Genomic DNA, 17,507 nt, shown 5'->3' with positions numbered 1-17,507 from the left:
TGAACAAATCTTAAAGACTAACTATATATTTGACTATAAGGCATTTGACCTTATCCCTGTTAAAAAGGTTTTTTTTTTATTTTGAATATTGCTAAACTTTCGTATATGCATCTAATTTTCTATTGTTATTAACTGAATTAAGTAATTTTAAGTTGTCTATCCCTATATACAAAGTGACCAGTATTTAAAACATGTTCAGCCAAACTTGACTTTTCAACTCTTCCATATTTTACATGAGCTACATGTTCTTTAATTCCCATATTGCCGCCACCATATTTGACAGTTTGGGTCAAGTCTTTTTCCTGTAGGGCGTCTTACAAATTGTCTTTTGTACTATGAAAATGTAAGAAATTTAGATTTCTCAGGAAAAAGTACCTTTTTCCAATCGTGGATGGTCCAGTTTTGATGAAATCTAGCCAATAACATTTTTGCGCCCCTATTTTTCGTAGATAAGAAGGGTTTTTTATCTGGTTCCGAAATCCGCTAAACGACGTTGAAAGACTATTCTTGTTTGAATAGTTTCATGCGCCTGTCCAAGTTTTTTGAGATTTTTCTTGGTCGACCACCACGCTTAATGGTCGTAACCCTAACTCGGATCCAGTAATTTTTAATAGTTTTTGATACAACATCTTTTCGAACTCCAAATGTAGTTGATATCCACACTTGCTTTTTCCCAGATAACTAGGCATCAATAATTTTTTGTTTTAGGTCCAGCAAATAATGCACACCACGCGGCATATCTTAGATAAAAACGTCAAAATTGTACAGTTTCTTATACCATATTAAAACCAGTTTGTTTTTAAGTTGCTCTAATTTTGTCGCAGTTGTTTTTATGATCCTTTTTTTATCTCGACTTTGAAGCACAAGAAAAACTGTATAGTAAACAAACAACATTCTTGCCTGGCAAACAAACACATTTTTATAAAACATTTTGTAGGGAATTCAATATAACAATTTATGCAAATATTTTAAAAGTTGCTCTGATTTTCTCCGATACTCTCGGTGGTCGCCATTTTGCGTGATTATGTCCTTTAGATGTTGGTCACTCTGACAAATTTCAGTGGTGCCAATTGTAGAGTAACAAAACAATTAAAGTTTTTGGAAGGTTACGTTTACAAAAACGAAATAGAAAGTTACATTTAGTTAAGAATTTAAGATTAGTTCTGATAGTTTTTTTGTTCTTGTCTAAGAATTTCGTTAAAATTTCAATTAACTTACAGGGATAGATACATGCACCTTAAAATATGTGTTTTATTAATCTCATAAACTTGTATCATACGAAACTTAATACCAAAAAAATAATATTCTTCATTTAAATGTTTAAAATTAAAAACAAATATTATTGAAACCATATCATTTGGTTTTCATTATATTATTCCAATAATCAAAGTCTGGTTGAGATGAAGAATTTCTTCGCTGACTTTCTACCGTATCAACCAGCTTCCTTAAGTCTTCGTTTTATAATGCCTACCTATATTGGAACATGTCTTAACTGCTGTTTAACTCATGAAGCACTAATGAAAGGGTCTTGCATAATCAATCTCTTGGTACTTCTATCCACCACACTATAAACCTTCGGAATAAAAATTAGAAATGGTTCTGGGTACTACTGATCTATTTAAATGTAGGTATTCTTCTTCAACATTTTTTCTTTAATTTGCATAGCCCTTGACGTGTTGAATCTTTATACTTTTAAATTCACCACAGATAAACTCAAAACGAATACAAACAAAACTGAACAATAAAAAAATATAATTTTTAGTTGCTCTACATAAAATTTTTATTTAATATTGTTAAAAAGTTAATATACATGTGGCCGATATTGTAGGTCCTTAGTATTTACTTACCGAGATTTAATTACAGTTTCTCCAGTAAAACCTTTTATATTTCATATTCAAGTGACTTACACCACATTTACTTTGATCGTCTCATAAAGTAATTACTCACAGTAAAATACCAACTGTCACGTCCATTTGACAGTTGATTCGCAAGTAAAACCAGAAATCCGAGCGGAACCTTCCTTCTCCACGCCACACAGTGCTTCGAGTATATAGGACCTTGGGACAAAAATCAGTTACTTCTATTGGGCTAAGCGTTATGCTCCGAAACTTACGCAACTTTGCACAAATAAAAGGCCCTTTCATTGAAAGAATTTAGAGAATTTAATATCTAATGTTACAGGGAAATATGCGACCAATACATTAAGAGCTAGACAAATAAAAATGTTGCTTTTTAGTTTTTTTATAAAAAAATAACAGTAACTTGCCCATTTACCCTATGAAAATTAAATTATTTACTTAACTTTTAATAACAACAATACAATTACATAACAAATTTAAAGTACACGATATCCATAACTTCCATAAGTGTAAAAGTTGATTTCTTTTTCGTAACCTTTAGTATGCTGGTATTTCTTACGAGAGAAATTTAGTCCAAAAAAAACTATCACTATACATATAATGTATTTAAAACATTAATAAAAAGGTATATACACACAACTACAAATTTTTCTTTAAAGAAAATACGGCAAAAAATATTACAGATACAAATAATAAATGTAAAAAGTGGGAAAAAATAACTTCTAAATTTAGCAAAAAATAAACAGTACTAATACTAAGCATGAAAATGCTTTTAAGTTTTATGTGAAAATTAATCTAATCAAAACTAAAATTTTGTTTGTATTTTAACTAAAACTGAAAACTATAACAAAAAAATCTTAAAATCTTGAGTTTAGTTGTGGGATGGGATCGAAGGAATAAAAACAAACGTCACTTTATGTACTGGCCAACGTTTCGCAATAATTATATTGCTTCATCACAATAAAAAAGGATTATTATATATAAACAAAATTTAACTTTTTGGGGTTATGTTGATACCACCAAAAAAGAAAAAAGCAGAAAAACAAAAAAAAAAAAAAAACAACAAAATCTTAGATTTGAAATAAAAAAAAATTTATTTCAAGCCTAAAATAAATGTAATAAAAAACTTAAAACATCGGTGCTTGAGACTTTCTAGTCCAGAATATCATAAAAAAAACCTTCATTATGTTCAGACAATTTTAAAGAAAAACAACTACCCCCTATCAATTATTAAAAAAATAATTAACGACACCGAGAACATTACTCAAAATATTACACGAAACAATGAAAATAATCAATTGGCTTATTTCAAGATTCCTTACATTAACACACTTTCTCATAAAATTAAAAAGACCATACAATCAAAATCTGATGTTATTAAAATCTCAGAAAGAAGTGAAAACTCGGTAAGAAAACATTTCTTTACGAAGCTTAAAACTAAAGACGCCTTTGATTTACATTCTAACATTATTTATAAAATACCTTGCTCTGGGTGTGATGTGTGTTACATTGGTCAGACGGGTAGATATTTGAGGCAGCGCCTATACGAACATAAGTATGATTGTAGAAATTTAGCCCTTAAAAAAAACCCTACTGCTTTAGCTGAGCACAAAATGAATACAGGACACAATTTTAATTTTGGCAAGACTACAATTATGGGCCAACAGCAGCTTTTTAAAAAGAGACTTCTAGCCGAAATGATAAACATAAAAAAACATAATAATGCGGTAAATAAAAGAACGGATATAGACAATCTAAGTTCCTCTTATTTTAATCTAATAGATCAAATCAAAATGTAAACTTTTGGGACTGTTTTGGTTCTTATCACTAAAAAGAATGCGTCTATTGTGTTCTCGCATACCCGGTTTTTCTGGCTAGATGCTAAATTATTATTGTACACCGTAGAATCAATTTTAAAGCAACTGTCTGTGATACAACCCATCAATTTAAACCGTTTTTGTTAAAAAAACAATATTTTATATATTCTATGTTACCTGTGTGTCCTGTAAACATGATTTTTTATGACAAGCAAAATCACACTGTTATGTAAGCAATTTTATCATTTTTTTTTTGTTGTGTAATTTTTTTTATTTCAAATCTAAGATTTTATTTATTTTTTTTTTTTTTTTAATGTCCTTTCCTCTCGTATAATATATTTTTCGACTTCCCGGTTTCGATTCTCATTTTTCTTTGAAGTGACTGTCCTTTGCGATGAGATAATGGGCTCTGATGTTAAAAGTAGTATTTTTAATAAATCCATATTACATTTTGTTCTAGAATACTTGCGGGTGTAAAATAATCGATATTTTCTTGCCTCTTTATGCCTCGCTTCTAAAGCATCCTCGGAAAGTTGTCCTAAAAGTAAAGGAAATGAATCAAGTATTTCAGATCCGTGTACCAGAACCTTATGCCTACCTGGCATGTAATACCAATTATATAAATATTAATATAATTGTTTAGTCTCATCTAAAAGTTTCTTAAACTCTAGTGCCTAAATGTGACAGCCACTAGAAAGAGTTCCAAGAATATTCGAAAAATTTATTATAAGACGCTTGTCTATTCCTGTTATTTCAGAGCTTAAGTCTGGATTGTAAAAAAAGCGAGCTGTATTGCCATCGCTGCTTGACCCGCATCCTTGCTTTTGGTTTGTCCACAATCAGGCCTATTTTTTATTTAAAATCTGGCTGTATTTTCTTTTTGTTGTTTTCCACTATTTTCTTATTTTCTGCTCCTTTAACTTGCCAAGATCTTATTTGCAATCGATAACTAATGTGAAGTAAGCACTCAAAAAATCTTATCCAGCAGTGTAATGTGGACAAACCAAAGCTGTAGTTTTCTACTTTTGACGGACGGTTGGTATTTGGCAAACTCATTTCTTTCGGACTTCCACAGATGATGCATCTGGATATTGCGTTTGTGTTAGAGAGAATATTTGCTACACTACCATCCATCATAGTGAACAATATTTTAAATGATACTATACAAGTAGTTCCGTTTTGAAATTTTAAAATAAAATTATTAAGGTCATTAATTTTATGTCTGCTTTGATTGGTGAAGTGAGTTTTAACTTGAGGCAAGGGATTGCTCAAATTTAAAAGGGAATGGATTTTTTCATAAATAAATAGTTTTGGATTTTAATTCCGATGGCCATGTCTCAAAAAGATCCGCTTTCTTTATTGATTTGACATCCTCTGAAAAAAAAATATTTAAAGCTTCGTCGCAGACTGACGCAGATAAACTATATACGAAATGATAATATATAAATGTATTAACAATAAAATGTAAAAACTACAAATGGTTTTAAGAGGCTTTTTTTATATGCCTTTTCAAAATTTCAAATTTAAAGAGAAATATAAAATAGTTGCAAACTACTTTTACATTTATTATGGTTAAATGATAAACGACTTTTACATTTTTTAATACATGATATTAAAGTACATACCTTGTTGTACACTGTCCATGTTTAAAAAAGATTTCAACTTTTAACCGCTTGTCTTGAAACACCAACAAAGTATACTCAAGTTTTAATAACAAAAAGGTACTGGTCAACACACGAGATTTTATTATTTTTGGCGCAAATATTTATAAACATAAAATGCTATTTGCAATAACATATTTTTGGAATAGTGGCTATTAGTTTGTGGTCTTTGAGATAAGGTATTTAAATACTTCTGAAAAACAAGTCACTTTTTCGATTTTTGTCTATTGGTCGAAGCACTGTGCGCCACTGTAAATAAATTTGCTCCAATTAATCACCGGTACGGAGCAGCCTTTACCCACCAATAAAAAAAAAAAACACACAAAAAGCATACCGGGCAAAACGGCAACGTCGCACACGAGACAGCTGACTGGCGTCGAGGGCGGCGGCGTTGCCATATCTGCTGCGGCCTCGATGAATGGCATTGCAAGGTCTGTCGTGGTGCAGTGCGGTGTCAAGAAGTTGCTCCGTCCGTGTCGTGGGCCGTTCGGGGGTTTCCGGTTCGTTTCTCGAGTGGAATCGGTGCGGTGTGAATGCATAATAATACAACACCGTTTGTCGTTGTTGCCTTTTGTGGAAACGGAGTCCGTGTCTTGTTGTTATTCAGAGTGTCTTTTTGGATATGATCGGTGCTGCCGAAGGACAACAGAGACCACTGTTACTATGGAATATGGCCTCTTTAGGGCTCTGCTCGTGCAAAAGTATTTTTATGAATACGGGGTGAATTTTGTAGGACCTTGGCAGGTAGGCTTTCAAGTGAACTCTAAAACATTTTCTCGGAAAGTGTGAGGTTAGGGCGTCTGTCATTAATATTTGACATCAGTCAAAGTTATTGGCGCCTTTTTAAAACTTATCTCCAGTCATTTGCAGTTGGTGAGAAATGGTTCAGCTCTGATGAGAATAAAAACCTCTTTAATCTAGTTCGGTCCTTTTAGCCCCTTTTTTAATAATGGAACCCTTTTTAGTTCATTTTGGCTCATAACCCTACTTTTTTGTCAGAACAGTTTTCTAATAACCTAAGGTAACATTGATCTTCCAGGCAATCAAGAATATCTCTACACTTTTAGATGAGTGTCCCTCAAGGTAGTTTTGAAAAGTGCATCTTCCAGGCAGTTTAGTAGCATATAGTTTAATTTTAGTATAGCACCATAAAAATTTTGTAAATATTTTTTACTACAGCGATCAAAACAGAAACGAACAAGTTTGATAACAAACAAAAAATTAAACATATAACTCTAATAAAAACAATAGTGTCAATAGTATTGTAGAAAACTTAACAAATCTTGAAATTATGAATATACATTTTTTAAATTCAGTACTCACTCTTACGGAAAATGTTGAACAATCGCAATTTTACAACCAAAAAAATTCTCTACCAAGTTTTAATTTTTATCCAGTAAATTATATTGAACTACATACTAAAGATTGTGTAGCAGATTAAAACTACAGCCAGTGGAGTAGATGGTATGAATATTGTCTGTTTGAAATTATGCACCCCATTTATCCTACCCTACTTAACACGTTAGTAACTGTGCTATTAAAAAAGGTGTATTTTCAAACATGTAAAAGAAAGCAATTATTGTACCTTTACAAAAAAGTGGTTCTAATGAAAATATCACGCAACTGCGTCCTATCAGCATTTTACCTATACAATCATTTAAGTAAAAATCATTCCTTAAAAAAGTAATACCTTCATAGGTTGCAGTACTGAGTACAGCTCTCTTCAGTATCACAGATGATATTTTGGATCAGTGGGATAAGGGAAAGCTTACTAGTTCTTTTAGATTTTAGCAACGCGTTTGACACCAAAGTAAAAGTTTTATTAACGATTTTACCTTAATGCTGTACAACTATTATCGGAATATCTTAAAGATAGAAGTCAAACAGTTTTATGCAATGCAAATTTATCTAGTTTTCAATCTGTTAGGAGCAGTGTTCACCAGGGATCCATGCTTAGTCCACTCGTATTTAACTTAAATTCAAATTAAAATATATTTATTGTCTAACAGGAATCTAATCCTAATCACTAAGACAATATATGAAAATATAAGTAATATCAATGCATACCTATGTAATGAAAAGTAATAATAAAAATCATATATAAAAACACAACAAAGTACAAGAGGTACTATCGTGCCGAAAAAAAATGGGACAGCAAAGTCTCCTAAATCTATTGGTCTATTAGAATAATATATTTTGATGTTGTCAAAGTTAATTTAATTTTGTGACAGCCGCGTCAACAAGATCGTTCTTTCAAAATGCCTGCATTATCTCCTCAACAAAAAGCGATAATATACACTCGTCTGATGGATGGAGTTCCTATAAGAAGAATCGCAGAAAAATTGGGCATTAGTAAAAATACCGTTTCCTTAGCTAAGGCAAAATTGCAGAATATGGAGCTATTTCAAGAAATCCAGGTTCTGGTTGACCAAACATTTCAAACGACATTCAAGATAGAGAGTCAGTTGGCTTTCTAAGAAACAATCCGTTTGAAACAGCAATAAAGACGAAAGAAGACACGCATTTTCCTGATTCTGCTAATACAGCTCGTAGTAGGATAAGAAATTCGAAAATTAAAAGTTGCTGTGCAACAAATAAAATATTTTTGACTGAAGCGAACAAACACAGAAGATTAGAATTTGCCCATCAATATGCCCACCAAAACAACATATGGGAGACGGTAATATTTTCGAATGAAATAACCTTTCAATCGTGCAATAATTAATAATTATTATTTAAATATGTAATTATTAAGACTCCAAAAATTCATAATGCCTAAAAATATGCATACCATACCCAAGGAATGCGATTTACTATAATAGACTAGGAGACAATTCCATACCTAAACTTTAATGTCCCACTTTTTTTTCGGCACGATGGTACAGTAACTTAATAGTTTTAGAATATTATTTGACGTTAATTTTTTTAATAACGAGGAGACATCCAGATTCAAATGGACAAAGTTAAATCAAGAGCATTCTTTAAAGGCTCTTTCTTTACTAAATGCGTGCTACATTAAGTTTGTAAGTAAAAAATGTTTTGTCTGCTACTAATTAATGTAAGGCACCATAAAGTGTAGAGCTGCTGATAACTCTGGGCAGTTAATATGTCAATTACATAATTTGAAAAGAAAAAGCCAACCAGCACAAATGATTTCTTGCTGAAGGGAGAGCATAATGTTGAATCTGCTGAGTAACAAGTGCTGATCGTATCTTTGTTAAGGGTAAACTATCAATTTTAAAAGCCATTTATTTCAGAAATTTACGTTAGAACAGGTTCAGGTCTAAACTAATCGCATAAAGTAATCGCTTTTATTAGGCAGTTAAACAAGATGATTCTACTTGATATCAAACCAAGAGATTTTAATGATGACTTTATGATGTTATCTGAATGATTGCAAAAATTAAGCCTCTTGTCAATAAACACATAATCACAGTTAGAAAGAATGGTACCATTTAATGTATAGTCGAAGCTAATCGAAGACATCTTTTTACACTTTTCAATAGTAAGAGGAAGCCTATTAATCTTGCACCAGTTTTAGATTAAATTAAGATCGTTTTGGAGAAGCAGTCAAACAAGCCCAATTAGTTACAATGCGAAATAGCTTTAGGTCGTCAGCAAACAGAAGACAATCACTTAAAATGTTAACAGATATGTCATTGATAAAAATGGAAAACAAAAAAGGAGCAAGATTGCTACTACCCTAAGCAGCACCGTTATATGCTTTATAAACGTATGACCCAAACCCATTATACTCTACAAACTGGTATCAAAGTTGTACAAGATCAGAAAAAAAAGCAAGCCTAAGTTTCTGAGCAAGAAGTCCATGGTCCACTTTATCAAAGGCTTTAGCAAAATCCGTGTAAATTACGTCTAGTAGACATTTGTTATTTATAGCCTCATATGTATATAAGCTCCCTAAAATCTTTTTATTCTGTAAGCATCATTAATACGCTAACGATACTCAAATATATTTGTCTTTATCTCTAAGAAAAATTATCAAGACATGGCAGCACTTAATTATTTTGACTTAAATCAATACTCTAACAAAGCAAGAAATCACAACCTCATAATTAATCCTACAAAAACGGTAGCTATGCTTTTTGGTAAATCTAATGATAAACTCATTTTTTTTACATAATTTCAATAAGTCAATTAAGTTAAGAAAGAAGAGCCATGAAGAACTTAGGTTTTTCTACGGATCTTGAACATCGCTTTGTTGATCGATCACTACAAAAAGCGTATTTTAAATTAAAATTAGCATCAGCAACAGCATATTTTCAATAGAAAATTTAACATTGTGATACGCGATTCCTTAGTATTAGGTATCACATTTGCACTACTGCAATATTGTTTACAGACCCTGAATAGCTGCAGCTGTATCGAAGCAAATACAGAAATTACAAAATTCTTGTGTTCACTTGATATGTATATGGTATTTAGTCAGTACAAGAATCCTGATCCAGATACTTCAACTGCCTGGAAAAAGCAATTTTTGTCATTTTCAAGCACCTCGAACCAATTGGGTTTCACCAGATTAGAAAATCGTTGCATTAGCTAATGCCGTTCCTTCTTTTAAGAAAAAAGATAATCATCCAGAATATTCTTGAACTCTCAGAGAAAGAGCGCCAAAGACAAAATAAGAAAAATGCTTCTTCCAGGCACTTCAACTGCCAAATATCTGTATAGAGTAATATCTACATTCAGCATGAAAAAAAAAACTAAAACCCTCAAAAGAGTGTAAAAACTTAACGAGCAGCAACGTCCGAAAATACCCCAAAATCCCCAAACAAACGAAATCGATGGGACGAGGAGGCCGCGAATAGTAGGTCAAACTGAGAGTGCTGACTGCTGTGTATATAGAAAGACGCGGTTGCGCCCCACAGATGCCACTCACCACTCGACAGGGTTGCCGCGTTTCGCACCCCAATGCAACCCCCTCGTTTTCAATAGCATACCGACGGATACGCGAACTTTCCTGCTGAGAGGACCCTAATCGTCCTGCTGACAAGGTTTACTATGGCGGGGCGGGGAGGAGGGGGCCTTAAACGATTTACTCGGAAGAAGATTCCGAAAGCAAACGAACTCTCGCTTCAACAAAAAGGTCGATACGCACCAGGATGGTTTTAATTTAATATCCACACCGATCGTCGAGCTGCTGAAAAACGTAACTACACCGTCTCATATATACATATATATAAATAGAACCGGTTCCATTTACATACCTGGCTTGGAAACGGCATAAACGCTGTTGCTCCTCGGGCAAATGTTACTTGTCGTATTTGTCAAGTTCAAAGAGGACTACTGCTACTTTGTCTAAAGGAAGTTGATTATTGACTATAAATTATTGTGGGTAAAGCCTTATGAGTATGTTATTTTCTTAGCTAAATGATGGATGATCTTTTTGCGTTGGAGCATAAGGAACATTTGAGCAAACCATGGATCATACGGTTGGGATACCCAAGGAATTTTCACAGAAATTGGAACAAATTGAAAATGATTTCAAAGGCCTGAAGAAAATTGAGGACGCCCTTAACCGCCTAGAAAAGACATGAGATATCTTTCATAGTTGGAAGGAAACACTTTCAACTGGTCAAAGGATATTAAGAATTACTTCCAATGCCTGGAAGAGATGGACAACACCGTCAATAACTATTTTTATTGTTGTGCCTTAAACAGTAAATAATTTTTTTATTCCAGGCAATTGATAAGTGATTTTTGTCAATAGCCCGTGAAAACTAATACAAAATATACACCAGGACGTCCCTAGCCTCTTTAAAATTCAAAAAACGCACTGCTATTGGGCAAATTAAAAAAGTTCCAGGACCTTACTGGATATAATTGTAACGAAAAGCTTATGAAGATAATTATTGAAAAGCATCATCTTTTAAATACTTGATCATCTTTTTAATACCACGCAATTGATAAGTCAATATCCCGTGAAAATTCTTCTTCCAAAAAATTAAAAAGTAAAGTAGAAAGGTTCGATTATTAATCTTAGCCTATAAGTCACTCATTTTAAAATCGGGTTAAAAAGCTTGGAACAATACTGACTGAAGGTATACTTATCAATTGGCCAAATTAAATTATTTGGTTACAACTTCCAGGCATTGAAGTCATTATTTGATTTTTCCAGGCAGTTGATTCTGCTAAGAAACTTCTGGAGCCCAGGGATATTCTGGATTGCTCGGAAGAATATTTTTCGTGCCAAAAGAGTTACTTAAGGTTAACGATTACCTTGGATCATATAATACAGGGAGTTACTGTCAAATTAGTTACTTCTGCCCATGGCCAATTGATATCAGTTATAAGTACTTCCACGGGTTCCAGCTTCTTAATTGAAATGTGTTTGTGATCTGGATCTTCCTCTAGAATAGTCACAATTTTATAATGCAGATCTCCAAGTCTGTTTTCTTATATTGGTCTTTAATGATATTCTGGACTGCCAAAAAATTATCGAAAGTTAAATATTACCCCACATCAGTTATTAATTGGTGACATGTTCCTAAGGCAAATGACATTAATGACAGGAATTTTAACTGCCTGGAAGGAGCACATCATATGTTGAAGAGTCTGGAAACATTGAACTGCCTGGAAGAACTAAGAAAATATCATGAATTTTCTAAGTAAAGTGTTATTTGAAGACTCTTTAATAAGCTTATGAACTCCTTTAAGAATTTCTTGAGGCATTTCTGGGTACTTATGAGGAAAAATTGGCTAATATTGAGTTTTCCATTACATTACCTTCATATAATTTTCTTGTTGAGTTTCTCCAAGGGGAAAACTTGGAATATTTCCTTGCTTAAAGGGATTTTTCTTATATAAGCAGCCAATTTTCCTAAAAAAAAATAAAGGTGGTCTCAAGAAATTTTTCCTTATCTTTCACATACATTATTTGCTGATAACACCACTAGAGGTATACATGCTATGGATGTATGGTTGTTGGCTTGCTCAATCCAATTTCAAATACATAGAACAAAACTGTCTCTTTCTAGGGCCATTCAAAAAATACCAAGAGGGTGTGTGCTACTAAATAATTCCATCCTTCACCATACCATCTGTCGATCGAATATAATAAACGTTTTAAAAACGTATACCTGCTGCGCCTACGTCGATACGATAATACACCTCAAATCGTGTAAAGAAAACACTTAATAATGAGACCGAATCGGTCTGTGTGTATGTTATCTGAACAAAACGAGTTTTTAAACCGCTCGTGTGCGTGTACCTGGCTTTAAAATTAAAAAAAAAAATGGAAGATCTACCAAACCCGAGCAATTCTCGTCGACGTCCTCTCTTCTCTCGTCCCGATTATCGAACGTTTTATTTTGAAACCGAGCACTCGGTGTTGTTGCACCTTTCGGTTTTGTATTTTCATCTCCTGATAGAAATCGGATATTATGTGCGAGGATGCCGGTTGTATTATACGCCTAATTGCTCGAAGACATCTTAAAATATCAACAAAAAGGGGAACTCTGTGTTACCTCGTTGTTCTACGTCGTCCCACCTATTTTTAGAATATTAATGGTGCGGTTCATTAACTGGGAATTTTATGCATAATACCTAAAGACTACACTAAATTTGACACTTAGGCTCAATTCTTCACATAACCTTAACGTGACAAATGACAAACATGACATTAGGCGCCACTGTTGCCAAATGTGTATTTCGTGTTTGGCAATTAAGTATCTTGATAAGGTTAATTTGGTTCAGTACGATTGCTTAAGTTATTGAGCTTAAATATTGAAAAAATAAATGTCTCATATGCAAACAGCTTACATAAACGACATAAACATAACCTCAATCCGATCCGAGAGGGTGCGTGTAAAAATTGCCAATATAAAGAAACGAAGAACAAAATGGCGACGTGTAAAAATTACATTAAGCCTTGAGTAAGTAAAAATATGTTAAAATCCGTTTCTTTGTTCCATCGACTAGTTGGAACACCACTTATATGGGTCGAGAGGTTACACCTGCCCTTGGGCTTTTACAACCGAAGGGCTCACTACGTATTTAAAAGATAATATTTACGTTCATTGTGTCGGCGAAAAATGTAAAACAGCATACATTTCGGAAATAATATTATAAGCCCAGATTATAAAATGACAACACGTAAAACCGATAATTATTACGTCTTAAACAATTTAAAAACAAATTAGTCGAATATTTAGTGCCAGTTACTGGCCAAACTAAAAAAGTCGGCCTCTGTCCTTATTTGATTAAGCATAATAAATTATTTTCGTTTAGTTTTATTGTGTGTGGAACATTTCACATTTATAGGAATTTATATTTAATTTTTCAAGGTCAAATAGAGGTTAAACCGCGTTGTCTATGTTAGTTATTTTATTTTCGTCTATAATCGCGTTTAGTTAGTTGCAAAGCTCAGATAATGAAACCAACACGTTTGCGAAAATTTAAATTTTTTTTATTTATAAAAATGCGACATGTTTATGACGTCATTAGGTCAAGTTTTCGTATTAATTGTTCGGTTGGTAACAGTGGACTTGATAAATAATGTCAGCTGTCATTAGTTTGGTTTTATGCCAGAGCGCCAGAAGAAACGGAAATAACAAGGGTGTGGTCAACGTTGCCAAATGTACGGAAATTTCCCTTAAGGTGGGAAATATCTTATGAACCTGTCCAGTATTAGATTTAAAAAAGTGCCGACAATTTTCAGTTTTAAATGAGATGCCCTTGTATTTTCTGACATATTTCGATAAAATTTTACATTGGTAATGTAATGGTATCTGTCAAATTTTGACATTTTTGTAAATTACAATATAGCGTGCCATGAATCAAGCAGGCTTGGATTAATAAATTGAACCGTTAAAATATTTGTCAACATCGTGGTATAAGATGCTGCCTGTAGGCTTTTTGACTATTTTTGTATAGAATTTGACAGTTCATATCAGCTGTCAAATATGTTTTGATTTATCGGTTTTACTACGTCAGCTCTATTAGTTGAATTTGGGTTAAAAATAGTGGGTAAATCAAAAATAAAACAGTGATCTGTCAATGTCACTCGGAAGAATAATTACATTTTAACATTTTGCGATGATTTTTAAATCTCGCCATGCCTTTACCTAAGGCATAATATTAAAAAGGCTAATTTTTAGTTAAGGTGGCTTTGATAGAAAGATCGAACGGTTAACATACTTGTCAACATCGCGGTATGAGATGCTTCCTATAAAAATAAAATATCTGTCATCTGTCAATATCAACCTGCCTGATTAGACCTCTGACAGTTCAGATCATAACAGTGATCTGTCAGTGTTACTCGAAAGAATAACTACAATATTTTAACATTTTGTGAGGTTGATTTTTAAATCTCACCATGCCTTTACCTATAAGGCATAATATTAAAAAGGCTAGTTTTTCGTTAGGGTGGCTTTGATAAAAAGATCGAACGGTTAGCATACTTGTCAACATCGCGGTATGAGATGCTTCCTATATAAATAAAATATCTGTCAATGTCAACCTGCTTGATTAGACCTCTGACAGTTCAAATCATTAATTTTGATACAACACCTGTCAGCGCAATCAAATAGGTTATGTGACTGCTGTCATCTTGGAATATCTCAAGGACAAACGTCATTCTTCTTCCCCTCCCCCTGACACCTTTATCCTATATGAGAAAGCTCGTCGCATCTGACTTAATTTCAACGTGCTACCACGCCCATATATCTCTAACAAAGAACCCCGATGAAGCTAAAAATTGCGACACGATAATATACATTAACAAACAATTCACCTAATTGTTCCTCGCATTGCTGCCGCCACGCTAGTTATACTTTCTTTCGCCAATATCATAATAATCCGGCGCGGCGCGTCCACTGTTTAAGCAAAAAGCAACAACAACAGAGCAAATCATTATTACGGTTTATTTACGTTTTCTTAACCATGAAAATCTCGAGTGGTGCTTTGGCAACGTCGCCTTCATCGTCGTCGCACGATTATCTCTACGAACAGCTGTTCGGCATTTTCGCCTCTCTTTACTATGTACTTACCATATACGATTATTCAGTTTTCTTATAGTTCCTGCACGGTGGTGGTTTATACACGCCCGTTCCTTTTTTTCTCTCTTCTGATTTCTGTGTTTTCGACGCCATTTTGGCTGTAGTTTCGGTGTGATTCATTCGGGAATTCTATAACTCCCCGTGTAGTTTATGACACGTAATCGTGACTGTTATTAGTGTCAATTCATCATTTTCTCTTTTTATTTGGCGGCGAACGACGATAATCTCGTCCCATTCAAGTTGGGACGACGTAGTAGTATTATCATAAATTTAGGCTGAGATGTAGTTCCTGCGACTGCGCCATTGCGTAAACACCGGTGTTTCGAGATTGATTCCAAGGAAAAAATGTTACGGGTACATAGGGTAAGTGATTTGTCACACACGGGGGGAATTATGTAAATTACAGGAAAAAAACACGTATTGATCCATTCCGATTTTCTTTGTTCACGGAATAGCCGGGCGGGCAGTGCAATATAAAAACGAAACCCCGATAAGATCGGAAAATATTGTAAAAGTGCCCGATATAAACACAGCTTAAAGAAATACTCTGTTTAAGATTTCGGCCCATACGTCATGTGTCAAAACTGTCAAATTTAACACATGAAGTTTCTAACGACAAGTCAGAACTTATGCGGCTGTCAAAAACAGCTGATTTGAACTGGTAAAGGAGCTTAACGGGTTTTAACCTGGTTGACATTGACAGTTTTAATCATGGTCGGTTCTGCTAATATATTTATCCTGTTTGTCTAAGTATACATAATTTTTTATTTATTTTTTAGAAGTTTCTTTGCTTACACACCAAGAATACAAACAATAAATGCCGAGTGATAAAAAATGGGGTATTGTTTTGGCCGAGTAACCCTAAAGAAAGTCTTAAAGCAACCTTGCTAGGTGTCATAATAATGGTGACAGTAATGACCTTTTTAATAAAATTTACTGCTTTTTGGCAACACGGTAAAACTTAAATCCCTATAAGTAATTAAAAGTTTAAGTAATAAAATCCATTTTTCCATTAATATTTCACCAAAAACATTAATTAAGTATAACTTATCCCTTTTATCTCATTGCCTGTATCCCAGAAATTGTTCCTCCCTTGGCAACACCCTAAATTCACCCAAATCATTTTCCCTAAATTAGGACAACCCTGCTGCCTCTTGCCAACACAAAAAAAAAACTAAAATTTCCCCAATCTTTTTTATCGTATTTTCTGGTAGGTATCTTTCAAGAAGCCAAAATTCTCGGTCACATTGTTTATAGAAATTACATGGAAAAACAATAGATAAGCATTATGGCGATAACGCCGGTTGAAATTACATTTTATGACATTGCTTCTTATCTATAAAACATTTTTGAAAATACTTGCAATTTAATTACAATATACCCCTAACCATTGTTGCCAAATTCTCAGAAAACCCCCATATAAACCAGTCTAGTAGACCTCCATGGCCAGTTCAAATAATATGATTTAGTTGGTGACGTCATCGTTACCTACCTGATGGGCTCACCAACGGTACACTCCTTTTGTTTGTGTGTCGACTCCTTCGAAAATCGTATTTCTGATGGTTTTTCATTTTATAAAATTTACTGTGTGTGTGTGCAATAAAGTTCTGGTAAGTAACGTATATTTTCAGCACTAGTGCAGTAATAGAGTGAATTTATCTGAACGGTAGTAACATTGAATGGTTCTCTCTGAATTTGTGTCACTGATACATATTTTTAAAATTCTAAAAATATATCGTTTAAAAATACATTGCCTGGGTATTATCTTGATATGTACTTGTATTGTGAGTGTTTTAAGTGAAAATTATTTTTACACCTTGACCGTAAAGTAAACTGCTAAATTAATAAGAAAATTGTGTTGGAAAATTTTACAAAGTAACCCTGTATTTTTCCAAATCTAGCAACATGGCAAGGAATTCTTATAGAGTCATTATTGACTAGGGTTTCAGAACAAATTTGTCAATACTCATTTGATTTTTCTTAAAATTGGCAATGTGGGAAGAAAATTTGTCACATTTCACTCTCTGAATGAAGTTTTTCTTACATACATTTCAACATCATCATTGAATTTTTCGAATATTTGCTTTGGTGCCGAATTTAATGACAGAATGCCTATACTACTCATAATAACCCTTAAACCAAAAAATTACTATA

The 17,507-nt window shown here is 33.4% G+C and overlaps 1 protein-coding gene and 1 long non-coding RNA gene across 11 annotated transcripts in view; one reads left to right on the top strand and one right to left on the bottom strand.

Annotated features, from left to right (window-relative positions):
• Positions 1–17,507, top strand: part of LOC126742111 (serine/threonine-protein kinase tousled-like 2) — a 175,342-nt gene that overhangs the window by 117,610 nt on the left and 40,225 nt on the right. The window contains exon 1 of one of the 9 annotated variants that reach the window (XM_050448669.1): positions 5,737–6,081. The exons of 7 other annotated variants lie outside the window; for them this stretch is intronic. In XM_050448669.1, the coding sequence (XP_050304626.1) occupies positions 5,752–6,081 (330 nt within the window). In that variant the 5' untranslated portion in view covers positions 5,737–5,751. Of the gene's footprint in view, positions 1–5,736; positions 6,082–15,361; positions 15,717–17,507 lie in introns of those variants that run through there. One more of the 9 variants, XM_050448665.1, reaches the window with a different exon arrangement.
• On the bottom strand, positions 11,899–13,109 carry LOC126742121 (uncharacterized). Of its 2 annotated transcripts, XR_007662491.1 has the most exons (4): positions 12,901–12,929; positions 12,228–12,844; positions 12,082–12,175; positions 11,899–11,937 (listed from the first exon to the last, which is right to left on the bottom strand). It is a non-coding gene; the product is annotated as an uncharacterized LOC126742121 (long non-coding RNA). The 2 variants fall into 2 exon arrangements; XR_007662490.1 differs by having other exon boundaries at positions 12,228–13,109.

This window comes from Anthonomus grandis, chromosome 11, assembly GCF_022605725.1.
Source record: "Anthonomus grandis grandis chromosome 11, icAntGran1.3, whole genome shotgun sequence".
Classification (NCBI taxonomy): domain Eukaryota; kingdom Metazoa; phylum Arthropoda; class Insecta; order Coleoptera; family Curculionidae; genus Anthonomus; species Anthonomus grandis.
The sequence above is the reverse complement of the archived record's forward strand: the minus strand, read 5'-3'. Positions and strand labels throughout refer to the sequence as shown.